Source organism: Vipera berus (genome assembly GCF_964194415.1).
Source record: "Vipera berus genome assembly, chromosome: 10".
In the NCBI taxonomy this organism is placed as follows: Eukaryota; Metazoa; Chordata; class Lepidosauria; order Squamata; family Viperidae; genus Vipera; species Vipera berus.
Genome location: NC_138213.1, coordinates 19,915,305 through 19,942,353, shown reverse-complemented (window position 1 = coordinate 19,942,353; position 27,049 = coordinate 19,915,305). Strand labels below are relative to the sequence as shown.

The following is a 27,049-nucleotide window of genomic DNA, read 5'->3' as shown; positions in this document are numbered from 1 at the left end:
GCCATTCCTCTGTCCTAGTCTTATTAGACCTCTCGGCGGCTTTCGATACCATCGACCATGGTATCTTGCTGCGACGCCTCAGGGGACTGGGAGTGGGAGGCACGGTTCTGCGTTGGTTCTCCTCCTTTCTCCAGGGTCGCTCGCAGTCGGTGCTGACAGGGGGACAGAGGTCGACCCCGAGGCCTCTCACTTGCGGAGTCCCTCAGGGGTCGGTCCTCTCGCCTCTCCTGTTCAACATCTACATGAAACCGCTGGGTGAGATCATTCGCAGTTTTGGAGTAGGGTACCATCAGTATGCTGATGACACCCAGCTTTTTATCTCAACTCCAAACAATATCAGTGATGCCCTAGACGTGATGTCCCGCTGCCTGAAAGCGGTCCGGGAATGGATGGGGAGGAACAGGCTTCAACTGAACCCGGACAAGACTGAATGGCTGTACGTTCCGGCAAGCCAGGATATTCTGAACGTCCCATTGCTTAACATCGGGGACAAGTTACTACCCCCTGTTGATAGGGCCCGCAACCTGGGTGTCCTCCTAGACTCGCAGCTCTCCCTAGAAGACCACATAGGAGCTGTGACCAAGGGGGCCTTCTCCCGGGTTCGACTAGTTCGCCAACTACGGCCTTATCTGGACCTGGATTCCTTACGTACAGTCACCCATGCCCTTGTGACCTCTCGCCTAGACTATTGTAACGCTCTCTACATGGGGCTGCCCTTGAGATCCACTCGGAAGCTTCAACTGGTGCAAAGTGCAGCGGCACGGACACTCTTGGGAGCCTCCCGATACTCCCATATCACACCTCTCCTCCGTGTGCTGCACTGGCTTCCGGTTGCCTTCCGTGTGAAGTTCAAGGTGCTAACAATGACATACAAAGCCCTACATGGCATGGGTCCGGACTACCTACGGGAGCACCTTCTGCCAATGTCAGCACCCCACCGTCCTGTGCGCTCCCACAGAGAGGGCCTCCTCAGGGTGCCACCGCTCAAGGAATGTCGGCTGGTGGCCCCCAGGGGGAGGGCATTCTCAGTGGGTGCGCCAGCCCTCTGGAACAGCTTACCAACCGAAATCCGGATGGCCCCCGACCTCCGTACCTTCCGACGCGACTTAAAAACTTTCCTGTTCCAGCAGTCCGGCCTGGCATGATAGCGTTAATTGGGGTCCCAGTTTGTTTTCACTATTGTTTTTATTATTTTTATTGTTCATCTGTATACCTTCCTTCCTCTGTACACCGCCCCGAGTCCCTCGGGAGAAGGGCGGTTTATAAAAACTAATAAATAAATAAATAAAATAAATAAATGATATGGGCACGGTCGTATACGGATAAAAACAAGTGGGTCCAGGGGACAGTACTAAAACAAACGGGACCCATTTCCTACCTAATATCCACCCAAACTCACGGCAACCTACGCCGCCATATCGACCAACTCAGACCCAGACACCCACCACACAACTCAGAACACCAACCAGAGGAACTCGATCTGCAACCCCCCCCAGAAATACTACCTATACCAAACCAAGAGGAAGAAGAGCAAGGAAACGAACTACCAGAACCTGACAACCCCCCACTTCCTCGCCGTTCCAACAGGAACCGAAGGGCCCCCGCCTACCTAAAGGACTACCAGTGGGCAGGTTCCGGCAACCAAGGGGGAGGGAACGCTCCAGGGGAGGGGTAGGGGGTGTATTATATATGTAAACAGTTAAAAATACATCAGTTAACAGGTTGTTCCAGCTAAAGAAAACATTCTGACAGGAGAACACGCGGGAACTTTGACAGCTGTCAAAGTTCCCCGCACAGCGCAGGCGCAACCACTGACAGCTCGCGGCTGTCAAAACACCGGACCATGCGGAAGCCTGAGCTGTCAAAGAACAGACGACGCGGATTGGTCCGGATAGACGCGGCGCCAAAATGAACGCTCCTGATTGGCCCTCGCTGACAGCTGCCGGCTATAAAAGCCGGGCAAGTTATTCTATGTTTGTCTTGCTCACAATAAACCTTTTAGTTAAGTAGCCTGTCGTCCGAGTGGTCCTTCGGCTACTTCACAGGGGTAGGCAACCTCGGCTCTTTTATGACTCATGGACTTCAACTCCCAGAATTCCTGAGTCAGCTGACTCAGGAATTCTGGGAGTTGAAGTCCATGAGCCATAAAAGAGCCGAGGTTGCCTACCCCTGGACTAGAAGATCTGCAAGGACCCTTCCAATTCTGTTATTCTGTCCCAGGAATTTAGCATCTTTTTCTTTTTTGTATGGTGGTGTGAGATCTGGATGCAATATTCCAAATATGGTCTTATCAGTCCAGTATCAAGCAGTACTAACCCTTCAGTGTAGGGCTGCCATTTTAAATACTTCATATTATAATTCTTCGGGAAAGGGCGGTATATAAATTTAATAAAATAAAATAAATAAATAAAATAAATTCTATAATATTGTAAAATTCTTTAAAGTGGAAAGCAGTCCACTGGAATGGGGGGGGGGGGGGAAGAACGGCTGTAACAAGTTGAATGAATGAATGAATGAATGAATGAATGAATGAATGAATGAATGAATGAATTCTTGCTAGGGGAGGCTGGCAGGGACGCTGCCCCTGCCCGGAGCCTGACTTGGGCGAGCGTCCCAGGGAGACCCCAAGGCTTGAAAGATGGGTGGGGGTCTTTCGCCCCCTCAGCCACGGTTCAGACGCCCGGACTTCAACTTCCCGGATTCTGCTCGCAGTAATCTGGCGGGCGAGTCCCGGGAGCCGAGAGGGAGCCGCGGCCCGCCTTCCCCGCCCCGCTTCCCGGGACAGCGGAGCCCCTTTGCGCGCGCAGGCAGGCCGGCCGCGCCTCCGGGCGGGGCCGGCCCTTTTCTACGCGGCGCCGGGGCGGCGCGGCCTCAGCTGAGCGCGGGCCTCCTCCTCCTCCTCCTCCTCCTCCTCCTCCTCGGTGCACCATGGCTGCGTCCCTGCGGTAAGGCCAGCCGGACTTGCCGGCAGGGAGAAGCGGAGCTGCCGAGCCGCCGGGTCGCGGGCTGGGGATGATGGGCAAAGCCGAGCGGCGCCGGGTGGCTGGGCTGCGGCGGCCCCTCTCGAGGTTTGGCCACGCCGTGCCCGGCAGCCCCGAGGCCCCCTGGGCGAGGGCCGGCTCCGCTCCCGGGGACGCCCGACCCGGGCTCGGCGCTCGGCGCCTCTCTTTGGCCGCCCCCCTCGGCGGGCTTTTCCTTTCTGCGGTGGGTGGGGAGGTGGTCCTCGACCTACGACCACAATTCAGCCCAAGTTTTACGTTGCCAAGTGAGACGTTGGATAAATGAGTTTTGCCCCAACCTTTCTTGCCCCAGTTGTTAAGCGAATCCCTGCAGCTGTTAAATTAAAAAGAGCCTTGGTGGAGCAGTGGGCTAATGCCTCCTTAAGTAACACCAGCTGCCTGCAATTAGTGCAGGTTCGAGTCCCACCAGGCTCAAGGTTGACTCAGCCTTCCATCCTTCCGAGGTAGGTAAAATGAGGACCCAGATTGTTGGGGGCAATTAAGCTGACTTTGTAATAATGCCGCTTGGGGGGGGGGAAAGCCCTAATAATAATTATATACAAATATAATAAATAAATAAATAATAAGCAGGCATATACATAGAATGAAGGCTACTGCTAAGCTTGTAAGCCGCCCTGAGTCTTCGGAGAAGGGCGCAATATAAATGGGATTAAAAAAAAAATTAGTAACACGGTTGTGAAGCAAACATGACTTTGCTTGGTGGAAGGTCATAAAAAGGGATCATATGACCCCCCCGGACACGGCAACCGTCATAAATGTGAGTCAGTTGTCAGGCATCCGAATGTAATTGATGTGACGGGGGGGGGGGGGGGAAGGCTGCAGCAGTCATAACTGTGCAAAATGGTCATAAGTCACTTTTTTCAGTGCGGGTGTAACTTTGAACAGCAACAAAATGAACTGTTGTAAGCTAAGGACTACCTGGTACCAGAGTGAAATCTCTTTCTTTGTGTCTTAGTGTCTTAGTGTCTTAGTGACAACTTTCAAACAAGACCTGCCTGTCCTTACCAGGGCAAGCCCAGTCTGTCTGGTGGGATGAGTGTAGGATTCAGCGTGTGGTGCGACTCTCCGCTGTAATTGTTATTTAATTGTTAATTTTAATTGCTATCATGATTTTCATATTAATATTTTTATTGCATTGTAAACTGTCGAGTTAATTTTGGATAGCAAAATGGGCATCATATAAATTTAATAAATACCATATAAACTATTTTCTAAGGTAGTATTTCTTAAACATTTTGCTCTCAGGACTTCTTGGCACTTTTAAAACTTTGGGCTGAACCCCTGAAGAACTTTTCTTTGTTTGAAGTATATTTATCAACATTTACCAACTAAAATGGACACATTCACAGAATATTTATTGAGTTGTGTAAAAATACCGTATTAAATACACTAGGTATTAATGTAAATAACATATTTTTTCTTGAAAAACCCTGTACTTTTAACAAAAAAATAAGTGGCATTGCTTTAAATTTGTACAAATGTCATTAATATTTGGCAAATAATTTTGATTTTGCATACCCCTGTGAGGGACTTGGGTGACCCCTCCCCATCTCCTCTGAACACGCTTTAGGAAAACTCTTTTATGGATTCAGAAAGGGCCTCTTGTGTATAATTAAGGCTTTAATTTTCTTACCTTAAATCCACTTAAAGGTTTTAGAGACCCCCTAACTATCCTAGCCTTGCTTCCATGGCAAATTTGGGGCTTGTCTTTTATAAAATGTTGGTGAACAAGTTTTGTATTGGAGTGCTTCAGGGTTGGTTCAGCCCTTTTTTTCTAGAGAGATAATTATGCAAGGAGAAGGGTGGACATGTAATGACTACAAAGGCTGGGGTGCTTCCTTGCTGTCAGAATTCATGTCAATATTGTTGAATGCGGTTTGAGCTAAGGGTGATTCTACAATGGGGAAGCCACAGCTGCATGTGAAAATTTTAAAGGCCCTTTAAAACTGAGCTTTTCTGGAGCAGTCCCTGAGGTTCCCTTTTTTGAAAATCAGAGCAAAAGTAGCCATTAATGCAGGAGTTCCCAACCTTTTCTATACCCTGCACCCCTAAAATGCTTCTGATATATTCTTGCACCCCTTACAAAAGTTCAAAATAACGGCAATGCATTATGCATATACAGTATAATTTTGAAAACCCAAGTTTTCGCACCCCCTGGAATATCATCTTGCAGCCCCAGTTGGGAACCCCTGCATTAATGAATAGGTAACAGGACACCCTTGGCCCCTTGAAAAGGAAAGAAAGCTGAGCCAGAGGTCTGTGGGATGAGAAATTGTTGTGTTACCACTTGTGTATGTGCATGCTCTGTGCACTGTTGATTGCAAGTAAGGGATAAATCTCTGTCATTTAGGCTTATCCTTCAGGGTAGCACACCCGTTAACCTCTGTGCTATTTCTTTGTGCAACCTGACAGCTGATGTACATGTGCACAATTACACTTGGCTACCTGCAAAGGGCTTGTCTCTTTGATTCTCTTACTGGTACTGAGAACTTTTGACTTCTCCTCTGATCAGGACCCTGGCACGATCCTGCTGAAGCAGCAGCTCAGCCAGCACAATTCCGATCTTTGCCCAGTTTGTTCTACCCAGCCTGTACAGGGGTCTTCAAACTTGGCCCTTTTGTGACTTGTGGACTTCAGCTCCCAGAATTCCTCGGCCAGTGTGCCTGGCTGAGGAATTCTGGGAGTTGAAGTCCACAAGTCATAAAAGGGCCAAGTTTGAAGAGCCCTGCTATGGGAGCTGGAAAGGGGGGGTTGTCTTGGTGCCCATGGAAACCTGTTGGACTTGATGTGTCCAGGAACAGAGATCTCTTTGGGCCTCTATTTCTCCACTTGAGAACATGAGTCCTGTAACACTCTCTTCCAGGAAACTGGGGGTTTTTGGGTGTGGCGGTGGCCTTCCAGGTTTCACTCCCAGGGGGAAGAGCCCCATCTCTGCAACTTGCTTTGGATAGGCCTCTGCAGTTCTAGGCAGAAGGTCTTGGGGAAAGAGGGAGATTTGGAGAAGGCAGGTGACCAGGCAGCCCTGAATTTACGCCTAATCCCACCAAGTTCAAGTAGTAGAGTTTACAGGAAAGAAGGATCCAGTTCAAGCCAGTTGTAGAGCTTGTGAAATATTGTTCCTCAACCAGGAGCTGCTTCTTTATAGCTTTATCTCTTTAGTACAGGTAGTCCTTGACTTGCAATCGTTCACTTAGTGACCATTTGAAGTTACAGTGGCACTGGAAAAGTGACTTATAACCGTTTTTCACACTTATGACCATTGCAGCATCCTTGCGGTCACGTGATCAAACTTCAGATGCGTGGCAACTGACTTTTATATATGAAGGTTGCTGTGGTCCCGGGGTCATGTGATCACGTTTTGCGTTCTTCTGACAAGCAAAGCCAATGGGGAAGCCGGACTCACTTAACCACCGTGTTACTACCTAACAACTGCAGTGATTCATTTACAACTGAGGCAAGAAAGGTTGTAAAATGGGGCAAAAATCATTTAATAACTGTCCTGTTTAGCAGCAGAAAGTTTGGGCTCATTTATGGTTGTACGTCTGTACTTTTCTTTTCAAGATTTAGGAAACAAATCTTGGTTTTTGGATGCCAAGTGGGCACTTAAAAATAAAAGTTGTCCTACAGTATATAAAAGATGTTCCCTCTATTTCAACTGAATTCCTCAGCTTTACATGAAGAGCCCAGGGTCCTTATAAACATTGTTGATAAAGGTTAGTAGCACTGACCTCGACACTCCTTAAAGTGTTCCAGGTGGTCTGTTATACATAGTGGCAGAAATACATATTATATTCACGTGTAGGATTGAGTTTGAGGGAGCACAGAAAATATTCTATGACACTGCTTTGGAGTAAATTGGTATAATCGTATGTATTTTTATTGAAGCAATCTCTGTTGGTCAGAGTCCGACCTAAGAAAAGATTCATCTCTTTGCCTATGTTACGTTTGCCTAACCATGTTTGGTTGAGTTGCAATTGTTTAGGCTTGTACATGGCTGTAAACCCGGGTTTTCAAAAGACAGAATTTGTAAGAGCCAGTGTAAGGACAGGGATGATGGTGTTGGGACCCCCAATTAGGATTGGGCTGGCTGGGTTCTAGACTCTCCTCCACCACGGAAGCTCTCATGATTACTTGTCACCCAACAGGCAGTGTGGTCGAGTGGAGAAAATGCTGGATTAAGAGTGGGGAGACTTAGGTCCTAGTTCCTCTCAGCCCAGAAGCTCTGGTGAGGCCTAAACATTAGCCATGACAAAACCTTTTCCATCTTTGGGAATACAAGTGGCTTCTGGGAAGTGAATTGCTTCTCCTTAGAGGCTCTAATTCTGAAGAAGCTGGATGAGTATTTTGTGGATCTAGATCCACCACGTTTGGGGAAGAAGTTGGGGAGTAAGTCATGTGCTTGTCTCCGCTCAGGAAGTGCTCCAGCTTCTTCCATTTTTGATTCTTGCTGTGAGTTAGTTGTCCAAAGACCGTCTTCACACATTATGCAAATCTGTGGTTGGATTACCCATGATTTACTGCGTAAGTCATAATTGGCTGGATTGACCCAATGGTTGAAGCTGTAACTGATTTATAACCAGAATGAGTATGCTTTTCCCAAGATACCATCCTGTGGAGAAGTGTTGTGCCTTGAGAGCAATTCAATTACCCCCCCACCCCACCCCACCCCAACACACCCCAACACACACACACACACACACACACACACACACACACAGAGAGAGAGAGAGAGAGAGAGAGAGAGAGAGAGAGAGAGAGAGAGAGAGAGCACGTTGGGTGCGAGAACCCAGATATGACCTGTCTTGTCAGCTGTCCAACTCTTAGCTCTTCTCTGGGGTGTTCCACCTCATGCCCAGGCAAGGCATCCTTCAGAGATATTTACTAGACCTAAACTGAGATGTTCATTCCCCTATGTAGGTTGGGGTCTGGCGCCCTGTGAAGTCATGACTTATTTTAACTATGGTTAAAATAAGTCATGGCATGAATTTTCATAGAATGCTAAACTATAAATGATGGTTTACCAAACCATTATGAATAAGGTAACACTGCATGCTAAGTTGAAGCCCAACAGACCCTATTTATTACACTTTGTGAATCTTCAGGTATACAAAACAGTAAGCCATGATTCATCCTAGTTCATTGAATTTAGTTGTATAATTCATGCAACATTGTAGGTAGCACTGGCCAGATTTGTTTAAAACCCAGCCTTTTTGCCTTGGCACGCTTTGCAAACTCAGCAGGATTAACAGTTTCTTTTTAATGTGTTGTCTGATACAGAACTTAAAATGTGAATTTTGGACTTCAGAAGCTGAAGTTTCCTTATTGCTGCTGTAAAGCAAAGGTTATCTGCAGGATTGTATTCCGAGAAAACTGTATAATAATTAATACATCAGGGAGTATTCATGCTCAGATTAATGGGGTTTGATTCTTATTTTCTTTTAAGCGTCCTCAACAGAAAACTTAAGAATGCAACTGTTGTTTCCTCCAGAAGGTAGTTTTGACATAGTGTGTTTTAGTTGATAAAATGTGCTTCAGGAAACCAGCCAGTTATACAGTAGATCAGCGGTGTTAAACTCGCTGCTTCTTCGCTGTGTCACGATGTATCACGACTTTTCCCCCCTTGCTGAAGCTGGGGTGGGCGCGACTTCCGCGTGACGCATGCGACCCACGGGCCGGCAGTTTGACACCCCTGCGGTAGATGAACACATAGATGTGGGGTAGTGTATTTAACTCTGAAGCTGATTAATACTGACATCTGGGAAGCAGGCTAAGGTTTGGAAATCCTGCTGTTTTCCTTCTCTGTCTTCCCTCTGACTTCAGTGTGGGGCATGTGATACAAAGAAACACTTGATCTCTTGAGCATCAGTATTTTGTTATTTTAGGGTGTTTTAGTGTGTGATTGTAAGCTGCCAGGAACATTTGGTGGGATACACATTTGGTAAATAAACACATACTAATTAGCCAGTTCCCCTTTTATTTCTTGGTAATACTATTCCACCAAATTTAGAAATGCCTGTGCCTGTTTTGTGGGATCTGCCTTGGCGGGTCGTGAACAGACAGTAAAAACATTGAATGGAAGAGGAGACAGATCCTTGTAATTGGGGACCCCTCTTGACCAGCCTACTTTGATGGACTCTGCTAATTTTTATTAATCACCTGTCACTTTTCGTCTGAACGGTTTGATGAAAATAGATCAGTTGGTCTCCTTTTTGAATTAAATGAAAAGCCACAATTCAGAATAACAGACTTGGAAGGTACCTTGGAGGTCTTCTAGTCCAACCCCTTGCTCAAGCAGTAGATCATATACCGTTTCAGACAAATAGTTGTCCAGTCCAGTCCACTGGTTAATTGTTCTCACTGTCAGGAAATTTCTCCTTAGTTCTAGACTGCTTCTCTCCTTGATAAGTATCGATCCGTTGCATCTTGTCTTGCCTTCTGCTGCTTTGGAGAATAGGTTGACCGCCCTCTTCTTTGTGGCAACCCCTCAAATATTGGAACACTGCTATCATGTCACTCCATGTCCTTCTTTTAACTAGAAGAGACATATTCAATTCTTGCAATCTCTGTTCACATATTTTAGCCTCTTTCCAGAGTCTCAACATCTTCTTTATATTGTGGTGACCAAAACTAGATGCAGTGTTCCAGGTGTGGTCTTATCAAGGCACACTGCTGGCTCATATTTAAGTCATTGTTCACTAGGACCCTCTAAGTGGTTTACAGAGTCAGCATTTTGCCCCCAACAGTCTGGGTCCTCGGTTTACCGACCTTGGAAGGATGGAAGGCTGACTCAACCTTGAACCGTCAGGATCAAACTCCTGGCAGTCGGCAGAATTAGCCCGCAATACTGCCTTCTAAACCACTGCGCTATCATGGCTCTGTAAGGGAGCCTGACCATTATGGTTGTAAGTCATGATTCTTCTAAATCAGACCTGATTTTAGACCATGTTTGCAAGCATCACAGTTGTAAAGTGAACAGCGTGGCCATAAAGTGAACCCTTGTTCACTATATGGTGTCACAAATCATGGACACATGATCATCGGACACTGCAAACAGCTGTATGCAGAATGGTTGCCAAATGTCCAAAATATCATCATATGACCTTAGGGTGTGTGTGTGTGTGTGTGTAGGGGGCCACCTGTCATAACTTCAGAACTGGCTTGTGAGTACCTTTAAGGGGGTCTGTTGTAACTACCAACAGTCATTAAGGATGGATGGCTCACCACTGTTGCCTCGCCCCAACCAACTTGTTGCGGAACAACTCACTACTGGAGAATGCTGGAGGTGAGGGGAACTTCCTCCTCCTCCTACTCCTCTCTCTCTCCCTCCCTCCCTCTTTCCCTCCTTGATCTGGCTTACCCCCCTCCCCCCGACACACACAGACACACACACACACACACACACACACACACACACTAATATCCCTTGAATGCTGTGCCCCCTCCCTACACTGCCCATCGCTGCAGTGGTGTTGCTTGGCATATAGCAGTGATGGCAAACCTTTTAGAGACCGAGTGCCCAAACTGCAACCCAAAATCCACTTATGTATCATCGGGTGCCGGGTGGGCCATGCCCATTGGGTGGGCATGGCCCATTGGGTGGACGTGGCTGCAGTGGTAAAGGCAGACTAGGTGGGACTAAAAAGTTCTATCAATCAATTCCAACTTTGCGAGAACTATCCCACGAAAAGTTGAAATTGATTGATTGATTGATTGAACCTTTTTTTTGTACACGGTGGCAGAGGCCTAAACTGAAAAGGTTTTATAAAACCCAGCTGAAGGCCTAGGACTGGGACGATGGCACGCGTGCCCAGAGAGAGGGCTCTATGTGCCACCTGTGGCACCCGTGCCATAGGTTCGCCACCACGGGCATATAGGCAGAAGGCGGAGAGGCAGAAAAAGTGCTCCCTAATTTTTTTCTCCCCCAACTTTCAGCCAGACTGAAAGGCCAGGAAAGAACAGAAGCTGCTGCTTGAAAGGATAGGGCTGCATACACACCACATTCTAACCTGGTTGATGAATTAACCCATTTTCTGGGTTTCCCTCATAGCTTGAAATTGTCCCGTGTTGATTTAGCCGGGGTAAGGTGACCGTGGTGAGGCAGCTGGGATGAGCCGGTGGCAGCGAGTTGTCCTGAAGCCACTGAGGACATGTGATATGATTTCAGATTCAATTTTTAAAACGGAAGTTTAAAACTGGACATTTGTCAGGGTTAGGGTTAGCCTGGGAAAATGTATCTTTCTTGATCTTTCTGGATTTCTGAAAGACCTTTGATAGTACTGGGTTTAACCTTGTTTGGGGCATGTTCAGGATTTGGGAGAATTGATTTTTTGTGGTTGAACGTGCTCAGAAAACTGCAAACTCTTTGGTGAGTCATTTTTCTTTGGGGTCCTGCTTGACTTCTACACCAGGAGATCTGCAGGGTTGTTACCCCGCTGCTTAAGCAGCGAGACTTGAATCCTCCTTAGTGAGTCCTGTTAGTTCCTGATTGAAGGTGGCCTTTCTCTGCCCCCGTTTAGTGGCTCTATGACCACTCGCCACGGCCAACTCGTCGCGGAACAACAGTTACACTAATATCAAAGAAATGGTGGAATAGAATCATTAGAGAAAGGATGCAAAAAGAGGGACAAACTGAAATGTGAATGACAAAAATTAAAATGTTGCTTTATTTTAAATAATTAAATTGTTAAATAATTGCCTTGTCGCAAGGCAAGCTACCCCACGGTGAGTTGGCCACGGTGCGAGTTGGCTGCAGCAAGTTGGCCAGGGCGAGTTGTCCCCTCCCGCTGTTCAGTCCATGAATGTTGTCAAGCACCCAGACGTTAACTTGGGTTCCTTTTTGCAGGGCAACATTTTGGCTGGGGAATGACACCTTGAGAGTCTTGGCAGCCCTTTTTGCCTTGAACAGAACCCGCCTGTGTGATCGGCTGAGAGCCAACGAGGCTGTTCCCAAGGAGGCCATTGTCGTCTTGCAGGGCGGAGAGCAGGCCAACCGCTACTGTACCGATACAGGCATCGTTTTTCGCCAGGTGAGCTTTTGTGGCAAGCTACTCTTTTGTTTCTGTTCTTGCAGCTCTTCTCTCTGGATTTCCTAACAGCATTTGTTGAAATTCTGGGTAGATTTTCTCTCTCTCTCTCTCTCTCTCGGTTGCTAGTGACTTTCCAGTGCTTGTTTATGCTGTAAAGCAGTTATTTTGAGCCTGCGTCCTAAAAGCGCATGTCTTGAAGGATGTGCATAAAATGCATCAAACCAATTTTTCTTGCCATTAATAATTTAGTATTGTAGCACTGCTGGCTCATTAAATCAGTCCAGGTGTACTAGCCGAATCATTGCTTTGTGCGAGTTGCTTTGCCTTCTGTACACAGCAGCTTAAACCAAGTCTTATACATGTAGTCCTCGAGTTAACGACCACAATTGACCCCAAAACTTAAGCTGCTGAGGGAAACATTTGTTAAGTGAATTTGCCCCATTTTATGACTTTTCTTGCCACAGTTGTTAAGTGAATCATTGCATTTGTTAAATTAGCAACATGGTTGTTAAGTGAATCTGGATTTACTCTGCTGGTCAGAAGGTCACAAGGGGATCGCATGACGTTGGGACACAGCAGTGGTCATAAATATTTTTGCAGGGTGTGTGTGTCAGAGACTAAATTTAAAACAAAAAAATAAAAATGCATGCAGCCTAAGTAGAATGAACTGTAAAAATCTAGCATCAAGTAAGATAACAAACCCTTCTGGTTTATTTCCACGGGTCCATCAGCCTTGTGATATCTGAGCTTATGTGTTGGCTTAAGTATAAAATGGTTACACAGTGCACTACCATTTCTGGAGTATTCTCAGTAGGATCAAGCAATTTTGCTTGGCAGTGTCTGTCTCTGGTTTGCAAATGATTGAAAAAAAATGTCTGAATATAACTTTTCCTGCTGCGGACCGTGGATAGACACAGTTTATTTTCATTTTTTAATTAATTAAATTTATTTGCCACCCATCTTGCTGCAAGGCGGCAGTTTGCAGGAATCTGGAAGCAGCAGAGACCAGATGATCACATAACCATTTTGCAATTGGCAAAGATGGGTTAGCCAGCAACATCAGATGTGACATTTGTAGAGAAAGCTTTTTATGGTAGACAACTAAAGTTGCAGTGTGACAATCGTTATGCTTAATAGATTAAAAACTAAATTGACAACTTGCCACGTCCTGGTTAGGAATTATGGGACCTGCGGTGCAGTCGAAGTGGAAGGCCCCGATATGAATCTTTCATCCTTAGGTTCCCGATTGGAGATACGGGAAATTTCTTTTGGAGGGGGCTACATAGCCATGGGACTGCAGACCTTCAAAGCTGGACCTTTACTTGCTTGTGATTTGAGTCCTGAGGAAAAGGGTTTTGATTCTACCTTTATTTTTAGAGCCACTTTCTGTGTGAACTCTTTTTAAGGTGCCTTTAGTAATAGCATTTCTTTTTCTATATGTTTGTATTTAAGTCAACCTGGGGTGTATTATGAAGAGCTGGTATACATATTTAGCTTTATAAAATCCTAATGCCACAAATCTTATCTTTTTTCTACATACTGTTTCTGTGAATGATAATTTTGGGTTTAAAAAGGCCTTTGGGCACACATAGTGATTGATTACGTACCATCAACTTGATGTTGATTCTTACCCAAGGTGATCTGTCCCTAAACTGGCTCGTCAAGCGCTTTAGCAATGTCCCTCTAAAAGAGTCCGTCCACTTTGTCTTTCCTTCCACCTGTCCCAGCATCAGAGCCTTTTCTAAAGAACCAAGTCTTCACATAAAGTGTGGTAATTTGAGCCTGGTCATTTGCACCTTGAGTGAGAATTGCAGGGTGATTTGTACGATGCTCCATGTCTTTGTCTTCTTGGCTGCCCATGGTAATTTCAGGAGTCTTCTCCACACCAAGGTTCAAGGTTCATCTTCCTATCCTGCTTCTTCAACTTTCACTTCATGGAGAGTCACAGAGAATACAAGGCTTGTTACCAAGTGCTACTCTGAGGTTATTTAATAGTAGTAGTAGTAGTAGTAGTAGTAGTAGCAATGATGATGATGATGATGTTGGAAGGTACCTTGGAGGTCATCTAGTCCAACCCCCAACAGGAAACCCTATACCATACATGTCAAACTTGCGCCGTCACGTGATGTCGTGGATCGTATCGGGATGGTTTTGCCATTGCCAGCAATGGGGTGGGCGCGGCTTCTGGATGACGCATCCGGCCCGCAGTCTGGCAGTTTGACACCCCTGCCCTATACCATTTCAGACAAATGGTTGTCCAGTCTCTTCTTAAAAATTTCCAGTGTTGGAGCATTCACAACTTCTGGAGGCAGGTTGTTCCACTGTTTGATTGTTCTGTCAGGAAGTTTCTCCTTAGTTCTAGGTTGCTCCTCTCCTTGATTAGTTTCCATCTGTTGCTTCTTGTCTTCCTTCAGGTGCCCTGGAGAGTAGCTTGACTCCCTCTTCTTTGTGGAAACCTCTGAGATATTGGAGCACTCTTATCATGTCCCCCCTTGTCCTTCTCTTCATTAAACTAGACCAGACATGTCAAACACAAGGCCTGCAGGCCACAAACGGCCAAATGATTGAATCCGGCCCGCACAACTCTCCTGGAAATTACAAAGGTCCGGTCCCCACCACCTTGGCGCCGGCCCGGCTGAGCACTTGCTCAGTAGGTGGCAAGTGCACGTGGGCTGGTGGAGCCCAGCAACATTGGCAGCTCTTTAGCCCCTCGACAGCTCATTGGCTAGAGCCATCTCCTGCGGCTCCCAGGCAGCCTCCTCCCAGTTCCCTAAAAAAAGTGGGACTAAAAAAATTCAGTCAATCAATTAATTCAAACTGCTCACACACAAAAAAAACCTCTTGAAGTTTGAATTGATTGATTGAACTTCTTTGGTTTGTGGGACTGCCCACAAACTTCTTTGCTTCTTTGGACTGCACGTGGAGTCAGCGGAGGAAGAGACTGGAAAGGTGAGTGGGACCTTTTTCTACTTGCTGTGCGGGTGGGGGCGGACAGTCTCTGGGTTCCCCGGGCCTGCCTCTTCCCTGCCCGGCAGGTCTCCCCTTGCCCTGCTCCACTGCCCCTTCTCACTCGCCGCGGAGCGCTGGGGTCTCCTCAGAGCTGCGGAGCGTCACCTAGCCCAGAAATGCAGGGAAGTTGTGCCCGAGCAGGAGGCAGGAGGGAGCGAGGTGGGACACTGGGGGGAGGGTGAGCAACCCCCAGCCGGCGAGGGGGAGAGGCGCCCGGGCGGGAAAGCGGACTCAAGGCGGCCAGAGAAACAGCCGCGGTTGGCTACAGACCTCCCGGCGCACGGATCCGTGCAGCCTGCGCTCCCTGGGGAGACTGCACCGCAGACTCACCTTGGAGATGATAAGGGGCTTGATGTGCTTCAGCCTGCCCCGTGGGGTGAAGCCCCAGGGCGCGCCGCCGGCCAGCTGCACATGCAGGTACTGGAAGAAGACCAGCAGTCGGCCCGGCAGCTTGGCCTGCGGTGGCGGGTCAGGCTGGAGTTGACCCGGCGGCCACTCCATTGTACCATTCCCTATCCTGAGTGTGACCCGCGGCAGCGCTGGGCATACAGTAGACGGGACGCGGCGTGACGCTAAGCTCTGCCTGCTGGAGTGTGGACCGGCAGGAGCCCCTGGTAGGCATGTCATAGGTGAGCGGAGGCGTCTGGCCGGCCCGGCCCGGATCCTGCGACACCCTGGCCAAGGTGTGCCCCCAGCAGTGGAGCCACTCTGGCTCCTCTGCCGGCTCCTCTGGTGCGCGGGCTCCTGGGCCGGGCGCTGCTGAGGGCAAGAAAGTGGGCAAGCGGAGGTGCCTGGCTGGCCCGGCTCAGATCCTGTGACGCCCCAGCCGAGGTGCGCCCCCAGCAGTGGACCCGCTCCGGCTCCTCTGCCGGGCTGCTCTGGCATGCGGGCTCCTGGGCCAGGTGCTGCCGAGGGTGAGAAAGTGGGTGAGCAGAGGCGCCCGGCTGGCCCAGCCCGGATCCTGCAAGAGGTAACTTGCATAGATTTGAAGAGTAGATCCCAGTATAGAGACTTCTGTGATGGTTGAACAACCCATGAGATAGTCCAAACATGACCTACTTTTATGCATCTGGGTTTTTTCCTGTGTAAAACTGAAGTTATTTTGCCAATATAGGTACTCTTTGACTTATGACTACAATTGAGCCCAAAATTTCTGTTGCTAAGTGAGACCATTGTTAAGTGAGTTTTGCCCCATTTTACGACCTTTTTCCCCACAATTGTTAAAGTGGTTTAATTAGTAACACAGTTGTTAAGTGAATCTGGCTTCCCCATTGAGTTTGCCTGTCAGAAGGTTGCAAAAGGTGATTATGTGACCCTGGGATGCTGCAACTCTCCTAAATATCAGCTGGTTGCCACCTATCCGAATTTTGATCATATGGGTATGGGGATACTGTGATGGTCATAAGTGTAAAAAACATTCATAAGTTTTTCAGTGCCATTGCAACTTTGAACAGTTACAAAATGAAATGGTGTATGTCGAGGACTATCTGCAATTGACAAAGTCACCACCTTAACTTAGAATTAAAGGCCCACTTTTAAGGTTTATTGTGTGACGCTAGAGGAAGGATCTGTGTAATGAGTTTAGACATAATGATATTTCTTAGTCTTTAATCATTCGGATTTTTGAACCATGATTTATGAAGTAGCCTGATGGTCTACATGCAGCTAATTGCTCATTTGGTACTTCATGTTTTAAATAATCCATCACTTCCCAGAGTGTATGAATCCGGACAGTATTTTATTCATGAAAATTAAATTAAAATCAAAACTTTGCTGGTATGATGCTACAAAACATTAAGTTAGCAAACATGGAAGCCAAGAGTCAGCTGCGCTGAGTGAGCAGCATTGAGCTGGCCATGCCCACCCGCCCACCCGGCCCCGCCCACCCGGCCACACCCACCCGGCCCCCCAAGGGCAACCATAATGCTGATGTGGCCCTCAATGAAATTGAGTTTGACACCCCTGAACTAGACATACCCAATTCCAGCCTCTGTTCCTTATACATTTTAGCCTCCAGTCCCCCAATCATCTTTGTTGCTCTTCTCTGTACTCTTTCTAGAGTCTCGACATCTTTTTTACATTGTGGTGACCAAAACTGGATGCCGTATTCCAAGTGTGGCCTCACCAAGGCATTGTAAAGTGGCGTTCACGTGATCTTGATTCTATCCCTCGGTTAATGCATTTCTTGACTGTTGGTTCTTTTACTGTTGAGGGTGTACCCAATACCTTGCATTTATTATGAGATTGATTTTAAAAAAGCCTTCTGTTATGTTGACAAAGTAGAAGTAGCTGGACATAGCTAAAATTAAATAACATTTCCTGATCCTTTGCAGGTGTATGTAGTTGTTTCTTTAATTTCTAAGCCTTATTTTAAAAAGTGAATCAGTCCTTGTATATCATTTTAAAGAGTATAATTTTAGTAGATTCTCACATTGCTTTGATAATTATTTTGGAATGATTCTGAAGCATACAAATTTAATAGTACTTTGACTTTTCAAGCCAAAAGAATTGGATTTTGCTGGATTCTTTAGTAGATTCTGGCAATATCAAACAAGGATTTTTGAAGTTTAAAACCTCAGTGTAACAGCATACAGATGATCACACAATAACTAACCCTATTTTTGCTAAAGTCATAGAAATTCATTATTAATGATGTACTTAATCTTCATTTATACAGCATGAAACTTCCATTCTTCGTTGCATTTGGTAAAGATCTGCCCCTGATAAGAATCTTTCTGCCCTCACCAAAGTCTATTTGAATATGTTAGTTTTGTCTGTATGCAAATTAATAAAATGTTTAGCTTTTCCCCTTAACATGGAAGTTTGGAAACTTCTCAAGAGGATTGGAAGTGAGTGTAGTGGTGTATAATTATCCATGATGCTTAAGGAAATATTTGCTTATTAGCATTTATTTATTTCAGTTTATATAGCTGCCATCTTGCCACTCTAAATAATATAAAAACTTAAAACATATAGCACAAATATGGCTCTACCGAACATTGAAAAAGTGACATTTCCCCAGGTTTGTAGGGCTTGTGTTCAAATGTAACTGAGAATGTTCAAAGGCCAAGCTTGAGTGATTTTGATTTTGTCAGGCTCTGACCTCCCTATTCCCAAACATTCTGTTTCTGCAGCACTTTGTCAGACTTCTTACAGGCTCATAGTGAACAGGTCTGTAGCAGTTGTAACACTTGAAAAAAGATCCATTAAAGATGAAGCAGGTAAATTTTCATACCAGAGAAAGCTTGTTTTATCTTTAACCTTGGTTAGTTTTTGTAGCTTAGTGCCTTATGTGAAACAAGCCAGGGGAGCTAGTTTTATGGTGGAAGATATTGTGCAAAGCCTAAAAATTAGCTAATGTAGAGACCAGGATAAGCATGTTTTATGAACCCACTGGCTGAACTATAGCAGCTTGACTTGAGACCAGCCAGAAATGCAGATCTGCTAATCACAAGACTTCTGTAATAATTGGCCATTGAGCCTACACGTTTTCTTGCTTGGAGACCATTGTTCTCAATGTGCATATAGCTATGGTGTGATGGGGATATACTGGATCTACTGCTAAAACCATCCACATGGGCATATTCTAGTTCCCTTTGCAGGAGGTGAGGTCCAACGTAGCTTCCAGGAAAAAAGCTGCCATTTTGCCTCTTATCCTGCCACAATAAATGGACAGAATGTACAGGTACAGTAGACGGTAGAGCAATAATTGTGTGGGGAATGTCAGACGAGTACTAAGGACCAGAGGCTCTTTGGTGCAGCTTTAGAGAGAAATAAGAGCCGTGGTGGCACAGTGGTGAGAATGCAGTACTGCAGGCTATCTCACTGCTCACTTCAGGAGTTCGATCCTGACCGGCTCAAGGTTGACTCAGCCTACCATCTTCCGAGGTCGGTAAAATGAGGACCCAGATTGTTGGGGGCAAAAGGCTGACTCTCTAAAGTTAAACCTCTTAGAGAGGGCTCTTAGAGAGCACCATGAAGTGGTATATAAGTCTAAGTGCTATTGCTATTTTGCCCTGACATGTTTTATAGATCAGACCGTAAATTGATTTATATGGATTTCTCCCATGACTGTAGCAGTAACTCCGGCCTGGCGTAATAGTTGGGCAATGGGTTTGTATGCAGATTCAGCTCCTGGCATCTCCTGACAGGATTAAGAAAGAGTCATGGCTGAGATGTGCTCATGGACTTTCATCTTCTTTCTGTCTTTGCTCTTTGTTCTTTTCAGCTGATACGCTGAGGCTTTATCAGTCCAAGGTCTCCTGCTCTCCTACAATGTCACTTACTTGTCCTTGCACGGTATCAATTAATAGCATTCAAAGTTCAGTGATGCAGGACCTCTGAGTCTTCCCATCTTGTTCTTAGACACGGGAAGGGATCGCTGCTCTTCCTCCTTCCTTTCCCTTGGAAAAACCAACAGCCTGGATTTCTGCTGCTCTTCCAGGGGACGGATGTGCGGCTATCTCCTTCCCCTCTTCCCCCCCCCTTAAAAACAGTCTACCTGGGCCAAACCCAAAGACTTTTCTGGGAAAGAGAGGTTTTGCATGTTCTTCCCGCCATTTCGCTACGCTTTCCTCTTTGAGAGCATGTGGACATGGCCCAGTGCATAGAGGCGTCTCATCAAGAGATGAGTGAAGCGGTACAATGAACTTGGCTTATTTTAGGGATCTAAGTCAGGACTTCGTTACGTGAACTAGGCTTCAACAGAGGTTAGGGGTTGGGTCCGCGAGTGTAGAGGTGTCATTTTGCAACCAGATGGAGAAACTCTTGATTCATTTTTAAGGGGAAATTTGGGGGGAAATTGAAGTATAGCAGATGGAGTAGGAAATTTCTGTAGCGCTATTTTTTAAAGACTATTTTATTTGGACTCCTGTACTGCTTCAGTCAGATGATTCTGAGCAGTTTACATCTTTAATCAAAGCATAAAAGCGACGCCAAAACCCAAAACCAAAGCAGTCCATGTATCTATCCCCTTGGTGGGTGATTCAACCTTCCACCCCATCTCCAAAGACATCCAAAAGAAGCAGGTCTTCAGAACTCTGGATACTTAATTGAAAGGGGCAGTTCTTATACCTTGGAGCTGTTTCATCAGCGAGAAGTCTTGACCTCAAGGTCCCTGAAGATGGCGTTCCTTTTTGTGGCAGTACCTTTAACATAAGTGATCTCATCAATTTCCACTTTGACCGGAAAGTCTTTAAAACGTCTAGAACGTGAGCCCCTTTATGCTTTCTAAGTCAGGGGTCCCCAACTGTTGGGCCACGACCCGCTGCCGGGCTGTGGCCTATTTGCGAGCAGTGGGCCGGCGGACACACAACTAGACTTGCGCAAGTGGCAAGCTGGTGCGTGTGCAAACCTGCACACTACTCAACTTGTACAAGTCCAGCTGCATGTGCATGCACATCTGCGAGTACAAGTTGGGATGCGAGCGCACATGTGCACCGGTCCACCGCTCGCGCGGCCCGGTTCTCCTTCCCCCCCCAAACTAGGCTGCCAAGCCGCAAAGGTTAGGGGGCCTCTGTTGTAAGTGACATCTGCCATCTTGAAACATACCTGGAAGCTAACTGGCAGCCAGTTCCTGCTGCTGAGGTGTCACATGGTCAAGCCTTAGCATGCCCGTAACCCCCAGGGCTGCCGTACACTGAACTATCTGCATCTTCTGAATGGTCTTCAGGGACAGCCCCTTGCAGAACACGTCGCAGCAGTCTACACACGAGGTGATTAGAGCACGTGTGGCTATCAAGAAAGCCTCCTATTCCAGGAATGGTTGCAGTTGGCAAAAATACTCTCCACCTCAATTCTGTGAATCTCAGATTGAGGGTCAGTTCTGTCCAGGGAAGCATAACCCCTGGATGAAAGGGCTAAAGGTGGACTCTCTCCAGAATCGGTCCCCTACCAAATTCACAGCCCCTCCGTCTTCCCAGCTGAAGCCCAAGTCTGTTTCCCCATTTGGATTAGCAGTAACACCACTGAGGTATTGGGAAAGAATTTCCCTGTATCTTCGGTTTGGTTGAAGTGGTAGTTTGTTTATTGAATGGTATTTGTAGGTTGCCTAAACAGTTAAGATGGGGAGGGAATAAACTAAGATAAATGAATAACAATGCAAATATAAACCATTTGTCATGGTCAGTGTTGTGATTCAGGGTCAGCCTGTGGGTTCGGCAGTTGGGTCGGACGACTCAGAGGAGGAGGAGGAGGGGGGTGTTGAAGAGCTTGCTGAGGGGATTGGACAGCTTGATGAGAGCCCTCAGCCAGGCCCCTCTCATCTGGTCATGACGCAGACCCAGCTGTGTGAGCCTGACAGCGTGGATGAAGATGACCCACAGCTGGCCCTGTTCAAGGACGCCTGACGCAGGAGGCAGTCAATCAGGAGTAAACAGAGGAAGGCAATGGGGCTCCTCGGAAGGAGGCAGAGAGAAGCCACGCCCTGAACTGTATTTAAGGGGGAATGCGTGGGAGGGCTGGTTTGCTGAAGGCAACCGCTTGAAAAGCTCCTGTTTCTGGTTCGTGTCTTGTTCTATTTTGTTTTTGTAGCAATAAATTTGGCAGGCGTAATTCCAGCCTCTTGCCTTCTTGTAAAAGGGGTTGTCCCTGCCTTTTCTGCAGGGCCGGTAGCAGGCTGGTACAGAACAGTCTTATGCAACAATCAGGGCTTGCCATTATGTGTAGCCATTATATCACTTGGGTAGGAAGCCTCAGTATGGAGATTTAGCAATAATGTAGCAATAATTCTTGAAGTTGACTATAATTTTTGCCGTCCAGTTACTCTGACTTATTCAGCGAAATTCCTGCTGATACCGTCTGTATCTTCCGTTAGGCTTTCTGCTTTGTAAAACGTTCTTGAGTGAGCTCTTAAGTTTGCTATACATAATGTTTAACTATCCAAAAATGGATCTTGAGGTAGGGAGAGAAGACGGACTGAACAGCTTATTGTAGAGAAATGATTCTCCAAAGAGAATCGTTTAACCAATTTAGGATTGTATGAATCACTAAAGGATGACATTATCTTGATAATTCACAGGAGTATTGTGTTGGGAGAAAGAATGAGTTCTTAGATGTATAGACATGAAGACATATTTATATATTCTTGGGGGAAAGCGGATTCATTGGGTCAGTGTTGACTCATACAGGTTCCTGTAGTTTTCTTGGCAAGGTTCTCAGAAGTGGTTTCCCCTTGTCTGCTTCCTAGGACTGAGAGAGGATTCAGAGCCCTAAGGACACCCCACTGCTTTTGTGCCCATGGCAGGACTAAAACAGATGGCCAGCCCATTTCTAGTCTGGTGCTTTAATTACGATGCCAAACTGGCTCTCTATATGAGAGAGCCAGTTTGGTGTAGGAATATATATTCAAACATACCAAAAATCCACACGTCAGATTTTCAGGGTTCCAGAGATGTTTGACCTCACTGATAATCGAAAATGTGCTATCAAAAATTAGCCCAGGAATAGCTTGACAACAGTTCCAGACATTTACATTCCCAGATTCCTTTCAGGCCGCTTTCACTGACTTAAAGTCCTGTACGTTAGATCAATCTTTCCCAACCTGTTGTGTTCCAACGGTGTCACACAACAAGGCCAAATCCTGCCGGGCTAGCTGAGCAGTGGCATCAGATTAGTGCATGATGGTGTAAGATAAGCAATGCCTTGCAATTTGATGGGCAGATCCTCACATGCACGTCCAAACATCCCAGTGTTTCCTATTGTCTATTGTCTCTGGTATCAGTACTAAATTAAATGTAAAAACTGTTATTTTTAGTTGTATTCAGAGGTGGGATTCAAATACGTGAACAACCGGTTCTCTGTGTGGATGCCACTTCTGGAAGTCCATTCGGGGCCTGGGCAACAATAAATTAGCTACCGGTTCTGCCGAAGTTATGCAAACTGGCTGAATCCCACCACCGGTTGTATTGGTAAAAGAGAGAACAGGCTGGGTGAAGAGAATAGTTTTTTTTTCAGTGTGGGGTCCATAATTGGTTCAGTGTGGTGTCCATATTGGGCACCATGATTAGCACAATAGAACTTAGACTTATATACCGCTTCGCAGTGCTTTGCAGCCCTCTCTAAGCAGTTTACAGAGTCAGCCTCTTGCCCCCAACAATCTGGGTCCTCATTTTACTGACCTCAGAAGGATGAAAGGCTGAGTCAACTTTAAGCCAGGCAGGATCAAACTGCTGGCAGTGGGCAGAGTTAGCCTGCAATACTGCATTCTAACCACTGCACCACCACAGCTCGTTCATTAACTTTTAATTGATTAACTTTCAGGTTCGGGTTTTGGACATTACAATCATATCAAGATATTTTTTTTACTATCCGGCACACATTTATATTTAAATTGTGTGTTGAAAGCCATGCTATGATAATGTTATAGGCATTTCATTTCTATTAGTTTCTTTAGAATTAATCAATCGTTGTGCCCGCATGTCAGAAAATGGTGATTTGGACCAGTGATGTGGTTCTTTCCTTCTGTTTCTCTAGGAATCCTACTTTCATTGGACTTTTGGGGTGACAGAGGCCGACTGCTATGGAGCCATTGAGGTTGACAATGGAAATACCATCCTCTTCATCCCGAGGCTTCCAGAGAGCTATGCCGTTTGGATGGGAAAGTAAGATGTTGTCTTTTTCTCCAAAATTGAAGCTTTTAGAAAATGTTTCTGTAAATACTGTAATCTGAATCGTTTGGAGAACAGGTGTTCTATAATCTTGGGAAATCACCAGTATTTCCTTTTTGGAACAATATTGTTTATGTTGGGGTTGTTGTTTTTTTTTAAATCCATGTTTGTTAGCAGGAATCTCAGCTATACTTCTGTTTTGCTTCTGCTGGCTTCATACACGAGGGATGGTGGATTGGGCATCCGTTGGGCATAGGTTTAATGCTGTCTGGCCTCTTGGAGGAAATTTCCTGAAAAGACTGGTATTGACCTTTTCTCTATAAAATCTGAGTATTTCAGGAGTTCAGCTGGAATGGAATGAAGTAATTTGACAAAACCAGTCTGCTGGAATTGGAGCGACCACAAGACAATCTTAGGGAAGTTTGCGTATTTTTTTTAACAAATTAGAATTAGAAATAGAATAAATGGAAATGTGCAGTTAAGTATCCCTGTAATGTTTTAGATCAGTAAGAAAAAAAGGTAATGGAGGGGAAAGGAGAGAAAGGATTATGGAGGAAAAGCAACCAGGTCTTTAGAGGGGCTGGAAATTGGTGACACAGCTAAGCAGGATGCCCAGGAATGTGGGGGCAGGTTGCTCACTGGTGGACATCAGGCCTGAGGCATCTTCTCTTTTTTTCTTCTTGTGAGAGAGAGAGAAGGGAATTGTTGTCAAACATGGGAATGATGCGAGACAGGAAGGCCTGGCTAATGTCTTCAGTGGAGGAATGAAATTAAGGCCACATTTGCTGGATTAGAACCCAAGCTTAAATGAACAAGCTCAGGCTTGTGCGGTGCTGTCACTGGTTCAGCTCATTCCCCTCCCCCGCTACCCCTTTCTTTTTTTAAAATTTTTTATTTATATACCGCCCTTCTCCCGAAGGACTCAGGGCGGTGAACAGGGCAGATGTATAAAATACAAAAAATACAAAAGTTAAAAGGAATTAAACATAATGCCCAAGTAAAAACGATAAATACAAATGTTAAGAGCAATAAAAAACCCAACCCACACCCTATCAGGCCAAGCCGGCTTGTTCAAACAAATGCGTTTTCAGATCGCGTCGGAAGGAGCGGAGGTCGGGCGCCATCTGGAGCTCAACCGGCAACCGATTCCATAGCACCGGGGCGCCCACAGAGAAGGACCTCCCCCTGGGGGCCACCAATCGACATTGTCTGATCGGTGGCACCCTGAGGAGGCCCTCTCTGTGGGAACGCACAGGGCGGAGGGAAGTTGATGCCGGCAGCAGGTGCTCCCTAAGGTACTCCGGACCCATGCCATGTAGGGCCTTGAACACCATTACCAGTACCTTAAATCTCACTCGGAAGACAACTGGTAGCCAATGCAGCTCACGGAGTAGAGGTGTAACATGGGAGTATCGGGAAACTCCCAACACGACTCTCGCGGCTGCATTCTGTACCAGCTGGAGCCTCCGAGTGGTCCTCAAGGGCAGCCCCATGTAGAGAGCGTTGCAGTAGTCCAAACGAGAGGTCACGAGCGCATGAGTGACCGTACACAGGGCATCCCGGTCTAGATAGGGCCGCAACTGGCGCACCAGGCGAACCTGGGCGAAGGCTCCCCTAGTCACGGCCACCATGTGTTCTTCCAAAGTAAGCCGCGAATCTAGGAGGACTCCCAAGTTGCGAGCCCTATCTACGGGGGGGTAATGAGTCACCCCCCATAGAAAGAGATGGAATATTCTGAATATCCCGGTATCTTGTCAGGGTTGAGTTGAAGTCTGTTCCTCCCCATCCAGACCCGAACCGCTTCCAGGCAACGAGACATCACGTCGAGGGCATCACTGGGGTGGTTTGGGGTCGAAATAAAAAGCTGGGTATCAGCGTACTGATGATACCCAACTCCAAAACCACGAATGATCTCACCCAGCGGTTTCATATAGATGTTGAACAGGAGGGGCGAGAGGACCGACCCCTGAGGAACTCCACAAACGAGAGGCCTCGGGGCCGACCTCTGCCCCCCTGCCAACACCGACTGCGAACGTCCCAGGAGATAGGAGGAGAACCACTGAAAAACTGTGCCTCCCACTCCCAATTCCCTGAGACGCCGCAGCAGGATACCATGGTCGATGGTATTGAACGCCGCTGAGAGGTCTAATAGGACTAGGACAGAGGAATATCCCCTGTCCCGGGCCCTCCAGAGATCATTCACCAGAGCGACCAATGCCGTCTCCGTGCTGTACCTGGGCCTGAAACCCGATTGGTATGGGTCTAGATAATCCGCTTCATCCAGGATCTGAGGGAGCTGATGGGCCACCACACTCTCAACAACCTTCGCAAGGAAGCGAAGGTTGGAGACCGGACGAAAGTTATTTAACACAGGTGGGTCCAAGGCAGGCTTCTTGAGGAGAGGTCTCACCACCGCCTCCTTCAAGACGGCGGGGAAACTGCCCTCACTCAAAGAAGCAGATATGACCGCCTGGAACCAGCCTCGTGTCCCTTCCCGAGCCGCATAAACCAGCCAGGAGGGGCACGGGTCCAATAAACATGTGGTGGAGCTCAGCCTCCCCATAATCCTGTCCACTTCCTCTGGAGTCACAGAATCAAACTCCTCCCAGGTAATATCGACAAGACCGCCCGTGTCCTGATCGTCAGACTCTGCCCAGTCGGAGTCCAGACCGGTCCGAATCTGAGCGATTTTGTCCGACAGATGTTGACTAAACTCCTCGGCACGACCCTGCAAAGGGTCCTCCCTCACCTCCTGGTTAAGGAGGGAGCGGGTCACCCTAAACAAGGCGGCCGGGTGGTTATCTGCGGACGCGATAAGGGTAGCAAAGTGATTAGACCTTGCTGCCCTTATCGCTGCGAGATAAGACCTAATATAGGTTCTTAGTCGCAATCGGTCGGATTCGGATCGGCTGGACCTCCAACAGCTCTCTAGGCCCCGTCTCCGACGCTTCATCTCCCGAAGCTCCGCGGAAAACCATGGAGCTCGCTGGGTACAACTCGGTCAAGAGCCTCTGTGGCTGCCCTTTCCCAGGCTTCCACTAAGGCATCCACCGAGTTGTGAGCAACGGAGGCAGGTGGGGGCCCCAGCGCTGCCTGGAACCTATCAGGGTCCATTAAGCGCCTGGGGCGGTACCATCTAATAGGCTCCACACACCCACGGCGGGGAGTGGCAAAATGGAAGACCAGCCGCAGGAGATGATGATCGGTCCATGACAGGGGCATAACAATTGGGGAGCCCCCACCAAGATCATCTAACCACGGACCAGATAAAAAAGCCAAGTCAAGGGTGTGGCCTCCCACATGAGTTGGTCCATAAATTACTTGCGTCAGGTCCATGGCCGTCATGGAAGCCATGAACTCCCGAGCTAACTCAGATGATCCTCCCAGG

General features: G+C 47.0%; 1 protein-coding gene across 1 annotated transcript in view; it reads left to right on the top strand.

Annotated features, from left to right (window-relative positions):
• The first annotated feature begins 2,841 nt into the window (after positions 1-2,841).
• The window catches only part of PEPD (peptidase D), a 178,911-nt gene continuing 154,703 nt past the window's right edge, over positions 2,842-27,049 (top strand). Inside the window, exons 1-3 of the mRNA XM_081335811.1 lie at positions 2,842-2,945; positions 11,863-12,046; positions 23,528-23,655. Of these exons, the coding sequence (XP_081191937.1) occupies positions 2,929-2,945; positions 11,863-12,046; positions 23,528-23,655 (329 nt within the window). The 5' untranslated portion in view covers positions 2,842-2,928. The remainder of the gene's footprint in view (positions 2,946-11,862; positions 12,047-23,527; positions 23,656-27,049) is intronic.